At 41.4% G+C, this 19451-nt stretch overlaps 6 protein-coding genes across 7 annotated transcripts in view; all 6 read right to left on the bottom strand.

The window, feature by feature from the left end:
• The window catches only part of LOC142902032 (protocadherin alpha-C2-like), a 142100-nt gene that overhangs the window by 110500 nt on the left and 12149 nt on the right, over positions 1-19451 (bottom strand). The gene's annotated exons all lie outside the window — the stretch shown is intronic.
• LOC142901682 (protocadherin alpha-3-like) lies at positions 416-2937 on the bottom strand. Its single transcript, XM_076046301.1, has one exon. It carries the CDS (start codon positions 2786-2788, stop codon positions 416-418), a length of 2373 nt encoding a protein of 790 aa, XP_075902416.1. The 5' UTR covers positions 2789-2937.
• Positions 3521-9837, bottom strand: LOC142901680 (uncharacterized). The gene is made up of 3 exons (XM_076046300.1): positions 7325-9837; positions 3728-6091; positions 3521-3529 (listed from the first exon to the last, which is right to left on the bottom strand). Exons 1-3 carry the CDS (start codon positions 9680-9682, stop codon positions 3521-3523), a joined length of 4731 nt encoding a protein of 1576 aa, XP_075902415.1. The 5' UTR covers positions 9683-9837.
• On the bottom strand, positions 10335-12740 carry LOC142901679 (protocadherin alpha-3-like). The gene has a single exon (XM_076046299.1). It carries the CDS (start codon positions 12723-12725, stop codon positions 10335-10337), a length of 2391 nt encoding a protein of 796 aa, XP_075902414.1. The 5' UTR covers positions 12726-12740.
• LOC142901871 (protocadherin alpha-7-like) lies at positions 13347-16312 on the bottom strand. Its single transcript, XM_076046584.1, has one exon. The coding sequence runs from the start codon at positions 16121-16123 to the stop codon at positions 13736-13738; it is 2388 nt and encodes a 795-aa protein (XP_075902699.1). The 5' UTR covers positions 16124-16312; the 3' UTR covers positions 13347-13735.
• On the bottom strand, positions 16267-19414 carry LOC142901678 (protocadherin alpha-8-like). The gene is made up of 2 exons (XM_076046298.1): positions 16990-19414; positions 16267-16290 (listed from the first exon to the last, which is right to left on the bottom strand). Exons 1-2 carry the CDS (start codon positions 19330-19332, stop codon positions 16267-16269), a joined length of 2367 nt encoding a protein of 788 aa, XP_075902413.1. The 5' UTR covers positions 19333-19414.

The raw sequence follows: 19451 nt of genomic DNA, 5'->3' as shown, positions 1-19451 counted from the left end.
AAAAGGTAGAACAAATGAGCAAGAAAAGGATACGGACACATTCACCATGGACAGAGGTTACGAATAGCCTCGTCCTTGATACTTCCGAGACAATACAGACTAACGAAAAGTCTAAACCTGTTTAAAAAAAAAAAAATAAAATAAAAAATACGAAACACACCAAGTGTCAAAATTACTATAGTCATTGTAAAAAGAGAAAAAAATATATATTTTAGATGTCAGGAGGAGCTTTGACATATGGCTCTATCTTTATTCAATATTGTCATTTTTACTTTTTTAGGAAAATTATTTAAAAAATCAAATATGAATTTATTAACACACTCCAAAATACTAATTGATTTTGAACTTCCTTTTTTACATGTAAAATTGACAATGCAGTTTGTTAAATATGATATTTTGTTTTATTACTTATTGATTAAATGTGTCCTACCTCATCAGAAGTCTTCCTCCTGTCGGGTAGAACCAGTGTGTTTGCATGACTGCCAGGAACTATAGTGGATCCAATACTCATCCTGGGTCCAACTAACATGTACCGCTTGTCTCCTGATCTGTACTGGATGCTGTGACACAGTGTCCCATCATAATTTGTCTCTTGGAGGTATTTAGAGGTGTAGTCTGTAGACTTGGAGCACTGCATTGCAATCAGCACTATGATACTGATGATAAAAAGCACTGACACTGAGCCCAAAGTTATCATCAGATAAAAAGTCACATTACTGTCCTCATCATCCATCGCAGAACTCTTCACATCAGAAGCAGCAAAAGCCTCCTTGGGTTCCACCAGTTTCACAGTGACAGTGGCTGTTGCTGAGAGTGACACGTTGCCATTGTCTTTCACCAGTATGACCAGTTTGTGCTCAGCCTCGTCTGTCTCTGTGAAGGAGCGAAGTGTTCTGATCTGTCCTGTGTAGCGGTCCAAACCAAACAGACTGTGGTCACTCACTTCCTGCAGTGAGAACAGCAACCAGCCGTTATATCCTATATCAGCGTCATAGGCTCTGACTTTGGTCACCAACTTCCTTGCCTCCATATTGCGGGGAATCTCCACCACACCTTCAGCAGAGCCGTTGGAGCTGAGTGGAAACAGGATGACTGGAGCGTTGTCGTTCTGGTCCAGAATGAACACGTTCACTGTGACGTTGCTGCTCAGTGACGGACTTCCAGAGTCTGTGGCAACAACTTGGAACTGGAACGTTTTCAGAGTCTCATAGTCAAAGCTCTTTAGTGCCAGTATATCGCCAGTTTCTGAGTTAATGTTGAGAAATGTAGCCAGTCTATTTTCATGGCCTGCATCTCTGAGAATATGGTAGGAAATCTGGGCATTCTCATTCTCATCCCTGTCAAAAGCTTTAACAGAAAACACTGAGGCACCTGGGTCGTTGCCCTCTGATACATAGAAGGTATAAGGGCTCTGTAAAAACTCTGGACTGTTGTCATTTACATCTGACACAACAACAGTGATTGTCTTTTCAGATGACAGTGCTGGTTGACCAGCATCTTTTGCTGTTATTGAGAGGTCATATTTAGACTGTTTCTCTCTGTCCAGAGGAGATTTAATGACTAGAGAGTATATTCCGTCCTTGATTGATGGAGATAAAGCAAAAGCAGAATCTCCTCCAATAGAACAAATCACCTTACCATTAAGACCAGAGTCAAAATCATTTACACTGATCAGAGCAACAGTAGTTCCAGGTCTGGAATCTTCAGGGATTGAATTTGAAAAAGATGTAACCTCAATCTCAGGTGCATTATCATTAAGGTCAACTATTTTAATATTAATACTTTTTTCTGTTCTATGTGGAATCGGACCCTCATCAGAAGCCTCTACTTCAAGCTCATATCTGTCCTTCACTTCATAATCTATTAAACCTTTTACGACTATCTCGCCTGTTAATTTATTAATTTCAAATAAATTAAAAGTATTTTGACTCATGCTGCTGCTGAAGGAGTAAACAACATGAGCATTCAAGCCTTCATCTAAGTCAGTTGCATTAACATTCAATACCACTGTACCTAAGGGGCTATTTTCATTAAGCATTACTGAATAAATTTCCTTGGAAAAAACGGGTGCATTATCATTAACATCCAAAACATTTACCAGAATGTTCATGTTGCCAGTTTTAGGTGGTTTCCCTCCATCCACAGCAGTAAGTACTAACGAATGAGTTCCTGTCATTTCCCTGTCCAATGATTTTTGAATAACTAATATGGGTATTTTTCCATCGTCTCCTTTATCCTTGACTTCCAAACGGAAGTGATCATTGTTGCTGAGTTTATATTGCTGCACGGAGAAAATGCTGCTGTCTGAATCACGCGCAGCTTTCAGCTGAAATCGTGCTCCTGGCAAAACAGACTCGAAAATTTCCAACTGCTTCTCCTTTTCTGGGAAACTGGGCGAGTTGTCATTTACATCCAAGATCTCCACCACGACATAGTGGACCTCCAGCGGATTTTCCAGCACCGTTTTCAGATTCATTAAACACGTACTGCTCTGCGAGCACACGTCTTCTCTGTCGATCTTTTTAGTTAAATAAAGCATGCCGTCGTTTTGATTCACAAAGAAACTGTTGTCCGCGGTGTTAGAAACAACCCTGTACTTCCTGTCTTTCAGCGTGCCTTTGTCCAATCCAAGATCTTTCGCGATATTTCCAACCACAGTCCCATCATTCACTTCTTCGGAGATGGAGTATCTTATTTGCGCTACACCAGAGCTCAAGAAAAATACGGTGACAATATAGATGAGCAAACACCCACTCAACCGCCGTCTCTCGAATCTCCTTTGTTCCATTGTTAAAAATACGTGATCATCAATCCGTTACGAGACCAAAATTTGCCCTATAGAATAAAATCCCGCTCATCCATAGGCAGGAATTAACGCCGTCTTGCACCGATAATTATTTGGTAGAATGTATTTCCAAAAGGTAACATCACCGACATCAGCTGCGTTCACAGCGAACTGAGGAAGTACTCGTGAGGCGGAAGAGAAACCGGGCTGACGACAAGCACAGAGGGCAGACTTTTTGCATTACACTGACACCATGCGAGCTTCAATCTCACTGCAAAACATTGCAATCCATGAGCACTTTGAGGACCGGTTAATAATTTCTTTATGCTAATCCATATGTTTTTTGTTTTTCTTTTGTTTGTATTTTTGTTTTGTTTTTTTTGTTTTTTTTGGAAAACTGTGATTAAAATATCAACTAAAGAAAAGCTTTGGTTGAAAAAAAAAAGGAAAAAAAAAAAAGATAAATTTTATCTCCAAGATAATTCTCGGAATAAATTGCCGTTGTTGCGGCTTAACTCAGCAAACAGGAGCAAAACATTCAGAACCATGGACAGCGGTTACCAAAACACTTTCGTTTGTGACATGACGAAGCAAATACGAACGAAAATCATAGAATTGTGTACCACTCTGTTCGCTGATTATAAACGTGCGAACAAATGTCAAAAACATCAAGTTTCAAAAACAGAATACGTCAAAAAATATAATATAAATATATAAAAAAAAAAAATAAAGAGCTCAAATCAACTGAAATAAAACGTCAACATCACGTTACATATCACTGTCAGATTTTGCATACAGTTATGTTAATTTTGAATAATAATTTCATGTTTTTTTAGGAAAATTATTTAGATATAATTCAAAAAATATTGTGAATACGTTAGATTTAGAATTTTTTCACATTAAATGCTAGAATATAACATACTGTTGTTTGTTTTGTCCTACCTCATCAGAAGTCTTCCTCCTGTCGGGTAGAACCAGTGTGTTTGCATGACTGCCAGGAACTATAGTGGATCCAATACTCATCCTGGGTCCAACTAACATGTACCGCTTGTCTCCTGATCTGTACTGGATGCTGTGACACAGTGTCCCATCATAATTTGTCTCTTGGAGGTATTTAGAGGTGTAGTCTGTAGACTTGGAGCACTGCATTGCAATCAGCACTATGATACTGATGATAAAAAGCACTGACACTGAGCCCAAAGTTATCATCAGATAAAAAGTCACATTACTGTCCTCATCATCCGTCGCAGAACTCTTCACATCAGAAGCAGCAAAAGCCTCCTTGGGCTCCACCAGTTTCACAGTGACACTGGCTGTTGCTGAGAGTGACACGTTGCCATTGTCTTTCACCAGTATGACCAGTTTGTGCTCAGCCTCGTCTGTCTCTGTGAAGGAGCGAAGTGTTCTGATCTGTCCTGTGTAGCGGTCCAAACCAAACAGACTGTGGTCACTCACTTCCTGCAGTGAGAACAGCAACCAGCCGTTATATCCTATATCAGCGTCATAGGCTCTGACTTTGGTCACCAACTTCCTTGCCTCCATATTGCGGGGAATCTCCACCACACCTTCAGCAGAGCCGTTGGAGCTGAGTGGAAACAGGATGACTGGAGCGTTGTCGTTCTGGTCCAGAATGAACACGTTCACTGTGACGTTGCTGCTCAGTGACGGACTTCCAGAGTCTGTGGCAACAACTTGGAACTGGAATGTTTTCAGAGTCTCATAGTCAAAGCTTTTTAGTGCCATTATATCTCCAGTTTCCGAGTTAATGTTTAGAAATGAAGCCAGTTTATTTTCTTGGCCTGCATCTCTGAGAATGTGATAGGAAATCTGAGCATTCTCATTCTCATCACTGTCAACAGCCTTAACAGAAAACACAGAGGCACCTGGGTCATTGCCTTCTTTGACATAGAAAGTATAAGGACTCTGTAAAAACTCTGGGCTGTTGTCATTTACATCTGATACAACAACACTGATTGTCTTTTCAGATGACATTAATGGCTGACCAGCATCATTTGCAGTTATCGTGAGGTCATAGTGAGACTGTTTCTCTCTGTCGAGAGGGGATTTTGTCACTAATGAATACATTTTGTCTTGTAAGGAGGGTGATAACATAAATGGAACGTCATTGGCAAGGGAACAAATCACCTTTCCATTGAGGCCAGAGTCCAGGTCATTTATACTGATCAAAGCAACAGTAGTTCCTGGTCTAGAATTTTCAGGGATAGAGCTTGAAAATGACGTAACCTCAATCTCAGGTGCATTATCATTAATATCAACTATTTTAATTACAATATTTTTTTCTGTTGTTAAAGGAGCAACACCTTTGTCAGATGCCTCAATTTCAATTTCATATTCATCATTTTGCTCATAATCTATCAATCCCTTCACAACTATCTCACCTGTTTCTGAATTGATGGAAAAAAGTGCAAATAATTTTGTGTCAACACTATTTCCGAACGAGTAAAACACCTCGCCGTTTTGGCCAGCATCTAAATCAGTGGCATTCACTTGTACCACAGTCGTCCCCAATGGAGAATTTTCAGGGAGTGAAACAGTGTAAACATCTTTTGAAAAAAGTGGAGCATTATCATTTACATCCAAAACATTTACCAAAATATTAATTTCACCAGATTTCGGAGGTTTGCCTCCATCCAGTGCTGTCAGCACCAAAGAATGACTTCCTGCTGCTTCTCTGTCCAGTGACTTCTGCAAAACTAATATGGGTATTTTGCCATCTTTTCCTTTATCTCGCACTTCCAGACGAAAGTGGTCGTTCTGGCTCAGTTTATATTGCTGCACGGAAAAGTGGCCACTGTCTGGATCTCGCGAAGGCTGAAGCTGAAATCGAGCACCTGGCTTTGCTGATTCAGAAATTTCCAAACGCTTCTCCTTTTCTGGGAAACTGGGCGAGTTGTCATTTACATCCAAGATCTCCACCCCGACATAGTGGACCTCCAGCGGATTTTCCAGCACCGTTTTCAGATTTATTAAACACGTACTGCTCTGCGAGCACACGTCTTCTCTATCGATCTTTTTATTTAAATACAGCATGCCGTCGTTTTGATTCACAAAGAAACTGTTGTCCGCGGAGCTCGAAACCACCCTGTACTTCCTGTCGTTCAGCGTCCCTTTGTCCAATCCAAGATCTTTCGCTATATTTCCAACCACAGTCCCATCATTCACTTCCTCGGAGATGGAGTATCTTATTTGCGCTGAGGCAAAGGTCCACAAAAGCACAGTGAAAATACAAAAGAGCGAACATCGGCTTACGCTCCGTGTCACGCTTCTCCTTTGTTCCATTATTAAACACGATGACATGAGTTATCCGTTACGAAACAAAATCCTGCGTTAAAATGACAATATCCAACTCGTCCATGTGTGGGAACAGTCTCTGTCTTCCAGTGAGAGATATTTAGCGGAATATATTTCCAACGGTCGCAACACTGATACCGGCTGCGTTCACAACGAACTGAGGAAGCAATGACGCGGTACAAGCCGTTATTCAATGATGGGCCAACGAAAGCACCGAAGGCAGACTTTTTGCATTACACTGACACCCTGCGAGCTCGAATCTCATTGCAGAATATAAGAGGCCATGGGCACTTTGTAGAGCGGTTCATCATTTCTGCTTGTTTATGTATAAAAAAAAATGTATTGTGTGCAAAGAGCGATGGAAGGATGAACGTAACAGCAAACTAAATTGAAGCAAATACGATTTGCAAATACTTTTATGAAACCGAGACATTTAAAAAAGAAGAAGAAAAAAAACAGAATTACAAGCACGTAATGATGCGGTTTAAGCAAATGGCAGCTGTGGATTCAGAACCATGGACAGAGACAAGCAAGATCCTATAAATAAGCAAAAACAATCCAACTAATGATAGCATTTAGTGTGTGTGTTGTTGTGTTTTTCAGTAACAACATAGCAATTGGCCGCTCTGAACGATTTATGAAGTATCACAATGAGAAGTGATCGGAAAATGAAAAATGCCAAAGCTGTCATGAGTTGAACTGGCTACTATCGCCACCAGATGTCAGTAAGAGATTTGGTATGCTTTGGTAAGTTTATGGCTCAATTAAATGTTTTACTTGGTATAATTTTAATGAAGTACAATTATTAATAATTATATATTTTTTTTCACTTTTCTCTCAAACAGTTAACTAAAAAAAATACAAAAAATTAACTAAAAAATAAACAGTAGCACAGATAGTGCTCTCATATTGTTGTGACAGAACAGTTGCAATTGATTGCAATGGTCGTTTAAAGGGACAAACACCAAACCGAAAATTGCTTAATCCAAAGTAACAGCGACAAAATGTTTCCATTCTTAAATTTAATTAGTCAGAGCAAGAACCCAATGACATATAGATGGATTAGCTTGAATATTACAGTCAAAATGTAATATTGGTTATTCAGGCATTGAACAAAGTAAATAAAACATTTAATCATTTCTCTATTAAATTAGAAAACGTGCAGCATGAGAAACGCAAGTTTTGCTGTCATAGGTTGATTTGACTTATTCAATTAAGGTGTCCTACCTCTTCAGAAGTCTTCCTCCTCTCAGGAAGAACCAGTGTGTTTGCATGACTGCCAGGAACTATAGTGGATCCAATACTCATCCTGGGTCCAACTAACATGTACCGCTTGTCTCCTGATCTGTACTGGATGCTGTGACACAGTGTCCCATCATAATTTGTCTCTTGGAGGTATTTAGAGGTGTAGTCTGTAGACTTGGAGCACTGCATTGCAATCAGCACTATGATACTGATGATAAAAAGCACTGACACTGAGCCCAGAGTTATCATCAGATAAAAAGTCACATTACTGTCCTCATCATCCGTCGCAGAACTCTTCACATCAGAAGCAGCAAAAGCCTCTTTGGGCTCCACCAGTTTCACAGTGACAGTGGCTGTTGCTGAGAGTGACACGTTGCCATTGTCTTTCACCAGTATGACCAGTTTGTGCTCAGCCTCGTCTGTCTCTGTGAAGGAGCGAAGTGTTCTGATCTGTCCTGTGTAGCGGTCCAAACCAAACAGACTGTGGTCACTCACTTCCTGCAGTGAGAACAGCAACCAGCCGTTATATCCTATATCAGCGTCATAGGCTCTGACTTTGGTCACCAACTTCCTTGCCTCCATATTGCGGGGAATCTCCACCACACCTTCAGCAGAGCCGTTGGAGCTGAGTGGAAACAGGATGACTGGAGCGTTGTCGTTCTGGTCCAGAATGAACACGTTCACTGTGACGTTGCTGCTCAGTGACGGACTTCCAGAGTCTGTGGCAACAACTTGGAACTGGAATGTTTTCAGGGTCTCATAGTCAAAACTTTTTAGTCCCATTATATCTCCAGTTTCGCTGTTGATGTTGAAAAATGAAGCCAATTTATTTTCTTGGCCTCCATCTCTGAGAATATGGTAGGAAATCTGAGCATTCTCATTCTCATCCCTGTCAAAAGCTTTAACAGAAAACAATGGGGCACCAGGATCATTGCCCTCTGATACATAGAAGGTATAAGGACTCTGGAGGAACTCTGGGCTATTGTCATTTATATCTGACACAACAACACTGATTGTCTTTTCAGATGACAACGGTGGTCGACCAGCATCTCTTGCAGTTATTGTCAGGTCATATTTTGAATGTTTCTCTCTGTCCAGAGGGGATTTAGTGACCAGTGAATACATATTGTCCTTTAAGGATGGTGATAAAGTAAAAGGAGCATCCTCTTCTAGAGAACATATGACTTTCCCATTGAGACTAGAGTCCAGGTCATTTACGCTGATCAGAGCAACAGTAGTTCCTAATTTGGAATCTTCAGGAAGGTAACTTGAAAAAGACGTGACCTCAATCTCAGGAGTGTTGTCATTAACATCGCCCACCTTTATTATGACACTTTTCTCTGTTGTTAAAGGAGCCAAGGCTTTGTCAGACGCCTCAATTTCTATTTCATATCTGTCCTTCACCTCAAAATCTATCAATCCTTTCACAGTGATCTCACCTGTTGAAGGATTGATATCAAATAGATTTAAAATATTTTGACTCATGCTGCTGCTAAAAGAGTAGACTACCTCCCCATTTGGACCTTCATCTAAATCAGTTGCATTTACCTGTGTAACTGTAACACCAAATGGAGTGTTTTCATTCAACATCACTGAATATATATCTTTCACGAATAATGGTGCATTATCATTTATATCTAAGACATTAATTATGATATCCATGTTACCCGTTTTCGGAGGTTTCCCTCCGTCCACAGCAGTTAGTACTAATGTATGACTTCCTGCAAGTTCCCTGTCCAGAGATTTTTGAATTACTAAAATCGGTATTTTGCCATCATCTCCTTTGTCTTTCACCTCCAAACGGAAGTGATCGTTCTGACTCAGTTTATATTGCTGCACGGAGAAATGACCACTGTCTGCATCCCGTGCAGGTTTAAGCTGAAATCGAGCACCGGGTAACACGGACTCGGTTATTTCCAATATTTTATTTGTCTCAGGAAAAATCGGTGAATTGTCGTTTATATCAAGCACTTCCACCTCGATATAATGCACTTCCAGTGGATTTTCAAGCACCGTTTTCAGATTAATTAAACACGTACTGCTCTGTGCACACACCTCTTCTCTATCAATCTTCCGGTTCGCATATAAAAGGCCATCGTTTTGATTCACATGAAAAAGAGAGTTCGCGTTATTTGAGACAATACGATAATTTCTGGTTTTCAATCTGCTTTTATCTAATCCGAGATCTTTTCCGACATTTCCGACGACAGTTGCACTGCTGACTTCCTCAGATATAGAATACCTTATTTGCGCTGACGCCATGCTCCACAAAACAACAGCAGATATACAGCCGAGTAAAAATCCCTCTGCCGGTCTCAGCTTGAATTTCCTTTGTTCCATTCTGAGACAAGAGGATCACCAAGATGCCGTATCGAATTCAGCCTTCTCTGCTGTAAAACGAAACCTTGAATATTTCTCATCGAAAAAAAAAAAGTTTAAAAATCGTAAATCCCAAACAGGGAACATCCAGCAGGAAAGCCTGTGCAGATACTGAAATGCTGCTTTATAGAGGTGGAACATAAATGCGGTGACGCCAGCAAACTCGCCTTTTAGCGTCTCTTTGCATTACACTGACACCCCGCGACCGAATGCCACGCTGCAGAAAATAGCAAGATTGTAAAGACTCGAAAAGTAAGCACTGTCACACGAGAAACGTAGGTTTCAAAAAAAGGAATAAAGAGTGCATGAAGTAACTGAGCAGCAGTATCTTTAAGTCAAATGGTCTATTTAACACAAACAATAAAACCACACCAACTGATAGAGAAAAGAAAGTAGTGAAGTATTGTGGGTGGAGTGACTAATGCGACGTCTTTTTCCTTCATTCTGTCATTATGCACAACACGGATATGTGTTTATTTTATTTCATAAAGTAACATTTCGTTCATTACTGTTCTCTCACTGTCAAAATACGATTGAATTCGAACATAATCTTTACTTCAAATACCTGTACACACACCACACTTAATATTAGAAAAATGCAGCAAAAATAAAACTAAAAAGACATGGGTTTGGATTTGTATCCTACCTCATCAGAAGTCTTCCTCCTGTCAGGTAGAACCAGTGTGTTGGCATGACTGCCAGGAACTATAGTGGATCCAATACTCATCCTGGGTCCAACTAACATGTACCGCTTGTCTCCTGATCTGTACTGGATGCTGTGACACAGTGTCCCATCATAATTTGTCTCTTGGAGGTATTTAGAGGTGTAGTCTGTAGACTTGGAGCACTGCATTGCAATCAGCACTATGATACTGATGATAAAAAGCACTGACACTGATCCCAAAGTTATCATCAGATAAAAAGTCACATTACTGTCCTCATCATCCGTCGCAGAACTCTTCACATCAGAAGCAGCAAAAGCCTCTTTGGGCTCCACCAGTTTGACAGTGACACTGGCTGTTGCTGAGAGTGACACGTTGCCATTGTCTTTCACCAGTATGACCAGTTTGTGCTCAGCCTCGTCTGTCTCTGTGAAGGAGCGAAGTGTTCTGATCTGTCCTGTGTAGCGGTCCAAACCAAACAGACTGTGGTCACTCACTTCCTGCAGTGAGAACAGCAACCAGCCGTTATATCCTATATCAGCGTCATAGGCTCTGACTTTGGTCACCAACTTCCTTGCCTCCATATTGCGGGGAATCTCCACCACACCTGCAGCAGAGCCGTTGGAGCTGAGTGGAAACAGGATGACTGGAGCGTTGTCGTTCTGGTCCAGAATGAACACGTTCACTGTGACGTTGCTGCTCAGTGACGGACTTCCAGAGTCTGTGGCAACAACTTGGAACTGGAACGTCTTCAGAGTCTCATAGTCAAAACTTTTTAGTGCCATTATATCTCCAGTTTCTGAGTTAATGTTTAGAAATGAAGCCAGTTTATTTTGTTGGCCTGCATCTCTGAGAATGTGGTAGGATATTTGAGCATTCTCATTCTCATCATTGTCAAAAGCTTTAACAGAAAACACTGAGGCACCTGGGTCATTGCCTTCTGTGATATAGAAGGTATAAGGGCTCTGTAAAAACTCTGGACTGTTGTCATTTACATCTGATACAACAACAGTGATTGTCTTCTCAGACGACAGTGGCGGTTGACCGGCATCATTTGCAGTTATTGTCAGGTCATATTGAGCATGTCTCTCTCTGTCCAGAGGAGATTTAATGACTAACGAGTACATTTTGTCTTTAATAGATGGTGATAAACTAAAAGGAGTATCTGCTGCGAGGGAACACATAACTTTTCCATTGAGACCAGAGTCCAGATCATTTACACTGATCAGTGCAATAGCAGTCCCTGGTCTGGAATCTTCAGGGATGCGGTTTGAAAAGGAGGTTATATGAATTTTAGGTGCATTATCATTGAGGTCAACTATTTTTATTTTAACACTTTTTTCTGTTGTCAGAGGAGCAAATCCCTTATCAGAGGCCTCAATTTCTATTTCATATCTGTCCTTCACCTCAAAATCTATCGATCCTTTCACAGTGATCTCACCTGTTGAAGGATTGATATCAAATAGATTTAAAATATTTTGACTCATGCTGCTGCTAAAGGAGTAAATCACCTCCCCATTTGAGCCTTCATCTAAATCAGTTGCATTAACCTGTATGACTGTTGTCCCTACTGGGGTGTTTTCGTCAAGCATTGCTGAATATGAATCTCTCAGAAAAACCGGTGCATTATCATTTATATCTAAGACATTAATTGTAATATTCATGTTGCCAGTTTTCGGAGGTTTCCCTCCATCCAGAGCTGTTAGTACCAATGAATGGCTGCCTGCAGTTTCCCTGTCCAGTGATTTTTGAACAACTAAAATCGGTATTTTGCCATTGTCCTCTTTGTCTCTAACTTCCAAACGGAAGTGGTCATTTGGGCTCAGTTTGTATCTCTGCACGGAGAAATGACCACTGTCTGGATCCCGTGACGGCTTTAACTGAAACCGAGCTCCGGGCAACGCGCTCTCGGAAATCTCTAATATTTTATTTGTGTCCGGGAAACTCGGTGAATGATCGTTTATATCAAGCACTTCCACCTCGACATAATGTATTTCCAGCGGACTTTCAAGCACCGTTTTCAGATTAATTAAACATGTACTGCTCTGTGCACACACCTCTTCTCGGTCAATCTTTCGGCTTATGTACAAAACACCATCGTCTTGATTTACATGAAAAAACGAATCCCCGTCGTTAGAAACAATCCGATATTTTCTGTCCACCAGTGTGCTTTTATCCAATCCGAGATCTTTCGCGACATTTCCCACCAAGGTTCCTTCGTTCACCTCCTCAGAAACAGAATACCTTATTTGTGCCGAAGCGACGCTCCACAAAAGAACAACAGCCAAACCACCGAGCAAAAATTGCCGCACTGTCCAGGGCTTGCAAAGTCTTTGTTCCATATTGAAAGCCGACGGTATCCTATCACATCCGTTTTCTTCGGTTGACAGTGCAAGCAAGATTTTATTTTCCCGCTGAATATCCACACCCGTCCGCCACTGATGTTCCACAGATAACGGCAACAGAAAGAAACCACGAGCGAACGCCTCGAAAATGTAGAGGTGACAATGGTCTAAAAGGTGGGACCAACACGCAAAGACGACCAGCAATGCCGTTCCAGACTTTTAATATTATACTGACACCATGTGACCACGCGTCTCATTGCAGCTAGGTCTTTACGGGAAAAACACGACATGGTCTTTAACGACAAAAATGGTCTTATTGCGTGTAAACAAATGCATTAAATTAATATAACATATAATGTGCAGTCACAGTGCAAAATTGTTTAAAGCCCAGGGAATATCAGTGGTAAAATCAGACTTAGTTACTCACCCCCCCGCCCTTTTTAATTAAAAACAATCAAAGATTAGACCAATTCAGTTCAGCACCACGGACAGCAACTTCAGCTCTGAGATACGGACAAAACTTAAATCAAGTCATTTATCTAGATCACTCATCAATAAGGAATGGGATCAAACATTTGCATTCTGTGAACTCACTGAAATTGGCAACATGTGCAACTTCAGAACTTATAGGTACTTATCCCAAAAACCAACCATACATTTGTACGTGAATGGTATGAAATTAATATGAAAAATAGCAAGAACAAATTACTCAAAAATGCTCTTCAAATTACAGCAAAGCCTAAACATCAGGCAGGCATTGTAACCAAATCAAAACACCAACAATTATATTTCAGCGTCATAACAAGTTCAAAATATCACATACAGAACCTTTGTAAAATAAGGTTTAAATGAACTGTTCAGACCGATCCCATTTCAGACCACGGTTATTGCCTAAAAGCTCAATCGTGTGCTGTTATTATGTATAGTGACAAAAAACATTTGAAATAAATTATGTCCAAGAAATAAGGCTATGTGACATCACAAAATGCATCTCAATATAGAACACGTTACTCTTGTCTTGAAATACTTCTTACCTCGTCAGAAGTCTTCCTCCTATCAGGAAGAACCAGTGTGTTGGCATGACTGCCAGGAACTATAGTGGATCCAATACTCATCCTGGGTCCAACCAACATGTACCGCTTGTCTCCTGATCTGTACTGGATGCTGTGACACAGTGTCCCATCATAATTTGTCTCTTGGAGGTATTTAGAGGTGTAGTCTGTAGACTTGGAGCACTGCATTGCAATCAGCACTATGATACTGATGATAAAAAGCACTGACACTGATCCCAGAGTTATCATCAGATAAAAAGTCACATTACTGTCCTCATCATCCGTCGCAGAACTCTTCACATCAGAAGCAGCAAAAGCCTCTTTGGGCTCCACCAGTTTGACAGTGACACTGGCTGTTGCTGAGAGTGACACGTTGCCATTGTCTTTCACCAGTATGACCAGTTTGTGCTCAGCCTCGTCTGTCTCTGTGAAGGAGCGAAGTGTTCTGATCTGTCCTGTGTAGCGGTCCAAACCAAACAGACTGTGGTCACTCACTTCCTGCAGTGAGAACAGCAACCAGCCGTTATATCCTATATCAGCGTCATAGGCTCTGACTTTGGTCACCAACTTCCTCGCCTCCATATTGCGGGGAATCTCCACCACACCTTCAGCAGAGCCGTTGGAGCTGAGTGGAAACAGGATGACTGGAGCGTTGTCGTTCTGGTCCAGAATGAACACGTTCACTGTGACGTTGCTGCTCAGTGACGGACTTCCAGAGTCTGTGGCAACAACTTGGAACTGGAACGTTTTCAGAGTCTCATAGTCAAAACTCTTTTGTGCCATTATATCTCCAGTTTCGCTGTTGATGTTGAGAAATGAACTCAGCATATGACCACTTTCTCTTTCTCGTAATATCTGATATGAGATGACACTATTGCTGCCCTCGTCATCATCTCGGGCTGTCACTGAAAAAACCGACGCTCCTGGAGAATTATTCTCGGTTAAGTAGAAAGTATACGGACTCTGAGAAAACACTGGACTGTTGTCGTTCACATCTGATAGAACAATATGTATATTTTTTTCTGAGGTTAGTGATGGTTCACCTGCATCCTTCGCAACAATTATTACATCATATTGCGATTTTTGCTCTCGGTCCAGAACCGTTTTCGTGACTAGAGAATACATGTTGTTTTGTAAAGACGGGGTGAGTGCAAAAGGATGGTCTTGGCTGAGGTAACAAATTATTTTCCCGTTTAGTCCCGAGTCGGAATCTTTTAGACTAATTAAGGCAACTGTAGTTCCGGGTTTTGAATCTTCCGGGAGAGCTCGTGAGAAAGACGTCACCTCCATTCGCGGCGCGTTGTCATTCACGTCAACAATCTGTATAATTACGCTCTTGTCGGTTATTAAAGTAGCCGCACCTTTGTCAGACGCCTGAATGTCAATTTCGTATGTGCTGCATTCTTCGAAATCAATGTTCCCGGCCACTGTGATGACTCCACTCAGTGGATCTAAATGAAAACGTGAACGTGAACGTGCATCTACATCTTTGCCCAAGGAATACGTTACCTCGCCGTTAGGACCCTCGTCCAAATCCGTTGCATTTACTTGAATTACGGTAGTGCCAATCGGAGAATTTTCTCTGAGCTGCACAGTGTAGGAGTCCTGGGTAAAAACTGGCGGATTATCATTAACATCGGATACATCTACTATTATTGTCATGTTACCGGACCTTGGAGGTTTCCCTCCATCAAGAGCTGTCAGGAGTAGCTTATGCGTTCTGACAGACTCCCTGTCAAGGGGCTTTTGAAGAATTAAACTCGGAGTTTTACGGTCCTCGCCTCGATCCTTCACCTCTAAACGAAAATGTTCATTATGGCTCAATTTATACTGTTGAACCGACAGCGAGCCACTGTCAGCATCACGCGCAGCCTGCAGCTGAAATTTTGCTCCGGGCAATGCAGATTCAGATATCTCTAAATTATTTGCATGCTCGGGAAAGCTTGGCGCGTGGTCATTGATGTCCACAATCTCAACTATAACATAATGGATTTCCAGAGGGTTTTCTAAAACAGCTTTTAAATCGATGTGACAAACCTTGCCTCTGTCGCACACTTCCTCGCGGTCAATTTTTCGGTTCACATACAATATTCCATCGTCCTGGTTAACGCGAAACGGTGGGTCTGTAGTACCATAGACAATGCGGTACCCCCTTGGTTTCAACGCGGTCTTATCAAGACCTAAATCCTTTGCAATATTTCCGACAACAGTCCCTTCTTCCACTTCTTCAAAGACTGAATAACGAACTTGTCCCGAAGCTTTGCTCCAAAACGTAACCAAAAGCATTATGCAGGCGGCCCACTGAGTCCACTCCTTGCGCGTCTGCCGTGGTCTTTGTTCCATCGTGTGAGATCAGGAAACAACAAATAGAAAATAAAAACGGTCAAAGCGCAATACGAATCATCAGCGTTTAAATCCCAACGGCTCGAGGGCTGTCATAGTCGAACCGTTTATCCAAACAGCAATGTCTCCACTTTAAATGTTTGTCAAGCGGTCACAATGCAAGGGGTCTGCGAGAGACAGGCTTGAGGAGGGAAAGGATGGGTAGTGCTGATGACGACACCATTAGGAAGTATATTCTGTCATTATACTGACACCAAGTGATGAAAGGTGGTGCCGCAGTCCTATTGCTTTTTAGAGACAGCGTGAAAAAGAATCCGATAGAAAGATAAATTCTAAACACAGGTCGCAAAAATATAGAATGCGGATTAGGACATAAGAAAGTTTTGCCATTTGCCAAATTGTGTATTGTACTTTAGAACCCATATTTTAAATAAATGTCGTTTATCCCAAAATTACAGCACCACGGACAGCGAAAGTCAATGTAGAATCAAACCAAATCATCACGAGACACGGGCAGCAGTATGTGTGTGTGTGTGTGTGTGTGTGTGTGTGTGTGTGTGTGTGTGTGTGTGTGTGTGTGAACCAAAATTGATGCAATTTTACAAACTAGTGGTAGGTTGATTATATGGGTTATTTTGGTATCCAAAAGGTAAAATGTCAAAATACAAATACAAATTTTTAACTACAACACGAGTTATAAACACATTAAAGAAGGCCATTGCTAAGGATTTAGGTCTAGAAAGTGTTGGATAACTTGAAAATCAAACCTCTCTGAGCCTGTATAAACTAATAGGGAAAAACTAAAAAGAAAAAAAAATGGTATTGGTGACCAAAACACAAAAGTTTTGTTTGTATTTGCATCTTACCTCGTCAGAAGTCTTCCTCCTGTCAGGAAGAACCAGTGTGTTGGCATGACTGCCAGGAACTATAGTGGATCCAATGCTCATCCTGGGTCCAACTAACATGTACCGCTTGTCTCCTGATCTGTACTGGATGCTGTGACACAGTGTCCCATCATAATTTGTCTCTTGGAGGTATTTAGAGGTGTAGTCTGTAGACTTGGAGCACTGCATTGCAATCAGCACTATGATACTGATGATGAAAAGCACTGACACTGAGCCCAAAGTTATCATCAGATAAAAAGTCACATTACTGTCCTCATCATCCGTCGCAGAACTCTTCACATCAGAAGCAGCAAAAGCCTCTTTGGGCTCCACCAGTTTCACAGTGACAGTGGCTGTTGCTGAGAGTGACACGTTGCCATTGTCTTTCACCAGTATGACCAGTTTGTGCTCAGCCTCGTCTGTCTCTGTGAAGGAGCGAAGTGTTCTGATCTGTCCTGTGTAGCGGTCCAAACCAAACAGACTGTGGTCACTCACTTCCTGCAGTGAGAACAGCAACCAGCCGTTATATCCTATATCAGCGTCATAGGCTCTGACTTTGGTCACCAACTTCCTTGCCTCCATATTGCGGGGAATCTCCACCACACCTTCAGCAGAGCCGTTGGAGCTGAGTGGAAACAGGATGACTGGAGCGTTGTCGTTCTGGTCCAGAATGAACACGTTCACTGTGACGTTGCTGCTCAGTGACGGACTTCCAGAGTCTGTGGCAACAACTTGGAACTGGAACGTTTTCAGAGTCTCATAGTCAAAGCTTTTTAGTGCGGATATTTGGCCAGTCTCAGAGTTAACATTGAGGAAAGATGATATGTCATTTCCCCGCGCAATATGATAAGAAATTACTGAATTTTCACTTGCATCATTATCTGTTGCAGTCACAGAAAATACTGAAGCTCCAGCAACATTATTTTCTACAAGATAAAATTGTAATGGATTTTGTTTGAAACTGGGACTGTTGTCATTTACATCTGCTACCTGAATACTTATTGTTCTTTGAGTAGATAAAGGTGGTTCACCGCAGTCAGTGGCTTGTATCAATATTTCAAAATGAGACATCTCCTCACGATCTAAAAACTCTTTTGTAACAATAGAATATGTATTATCCTTATAAGACGGCTTTAAATCAAATGGTACATCATTTATTATACGCAAAATTATTTTACCATTTACACCTGAGTCTTTATCAGTCACACTGATTAATGAAATAATAGTTCCTGGTTTTGAATCTTCACTCACAGTATTTGACAGTGACGTCAGTTCTATTTCTGGCGGGTTGTCATTAACATCCTTTATTTTAACAATAACCTTGCACCTGCTGGTTAACGGTGGGGTGCCTTTATCTGATGCATCAATGTCTAGTTTGTAATTTTCAGATTCTTCAAAGTCCAATGCACCTTTCAATTTAATTTGCCCGGTTAAAGAATCCAAATCAAATATGTCATAAACGCTGCGTGATAACGTCTTACTTAGACTGAACTCTATTTCTCCGTTGGTCCCTTCATCTGGATCCCTTGCAGTCACCTTTGTAACAGTAGTACCAGCGGGAACGTTTTCATATATTTCTATTTGGTAGGTATCCTGACTGAAGATCGGGCGATTATCATTAGCGTCAAGAACTGTGATTGTAACATTTAGTGTCCCCGATCTATGCGGTTTCCCTCCATCAACTGCTGTCACAAGCAGCAAATGTTTATTCGTTTGTTCTCTATCTAGAGGTTTTCTCAGCACCAGAAATGGTATCTTTTCCTCATCCGTTTGACTGCTCTCTATTTCAAAATTATCATTTGGCGACAATATATAGTTACGGATAGAATTAATGCCAGCATCGGGATCTCGGGCCGCATGCAGTTCAATTCTCGTTCCCTGCGGTGTATGTTCTGCTATCTGTAATAGCTGTTCCTTCTCAGGGAAACTGGGGTAGTGATCATTCACATCAGTTATTTCCACAACGACGTAATGTATTTCCAGTGGGTTCTCAACAAGAATTTTTAGCTCTGTTAAGCACGGACCGCTTCCCTGGCAAAGCTGCTCTCTGTCGATTTTTCTGTGTATCTGGAGTACACCGTTAGCCGGGTTCACTTCAAAAAAGTCCTGTCTGGAGCCAGAAACTACGCGGAAACGTCGATCAGTCAAAGAAGCTTTGTCCAGACCAAGATCCTTCGCAACATTACCAACAGTGGTGCCTTCTCTCATCTCCTCTGGAACAGAGTAGCGCAGCTCTGCGACGCCATCCTCCCCAAAAGACAACAGAAAAAGGAAGTAAAAAGCGCACCAATATTCCGTTGATCCACCTTTGTTTTCGCATCCCATTGTGATCCAGTGACGGCTTAACACAACCGCGTCTTTAAGAAACAAATGTATATATTTCACCACATGACACACGCAAAACAGTCCCCTTCACCACGGATGCTAAAACCGAGATGATCATC

This window comes from Nelusetta ayraudi, unplaced genomic scaffold (assembly GCF_046127955.1).
Source record: "Nelusetta ayraudi isolate G7.1 ecotype Tasmania unplaced genomic scaffold, CSIRO-AGI_Nayr_v1 ptg000090l, whole genome shotgun sequence".
Classification (NCBI taxonomy): Eukaryota; Metazoa; Chordata; class Actinopteri; order Tetraodontiformes; family Monacanthidae; genus Nelusetta; species Nelusetta ayraudi.
This window is presented reverse-complemented; position numbering and strand designations above follow the sequence as displayed.

Excerpts from the sequence above, each read along its gene's own strand:
- LOC142901682 (XM_076046301.1), bottom strand. The coding sequence starts at position 2,788 with ATGGAACAAAGGAGATTCGAGAGACGGCGGTTGAGTGGGTGTTTGCTC.
- LOC142901680 (XM_076046300.1), bottom strand. The coding sequence starts at position 9,682 with ATGGAACAAAGGAAATTCAAGCTGAGACCGGCAGAGGGATTTTTACTC. Across the intron at positions 6,092-7,324 it reads GGAGGAAGACTTCTGAAGAG|TTAATAATGGAACAAAGGAG; the intron begins GTAGGACACCTT and ends ATGTCATCGTGT.
- LOC142901679 (XM_076046299.1), bottom strand. The coding sequence starts at position 12,725 with ATGGAACAAAGACTTTGCAAGCCCTGGACAGTGCGGCAATTTTTGCTC.
- LOC142901871 (XM_076046584.1), bottom strand. The coding sequence starts at position 16,123 with ATGGAACAAAGACCACGGCAGACGCGCAAGGAGTGGACTCAGTGGGCC.
- LOC142901678 (XM_076046298.1), bottom strand. The coding sequence starts at position 19,332 with ATGGGATGCGAAAACAAAGGTGGATCAACGGAATATTGGTGCGCTTTT. Across the intron at positions 16,291-16,989 it reads GGAGGAAGACTTCTGACGAG|ACCCCTTGCATTGTGACCGC; the intron begins GTAAGATGCAAA and ends TGTCTCTCGCAG.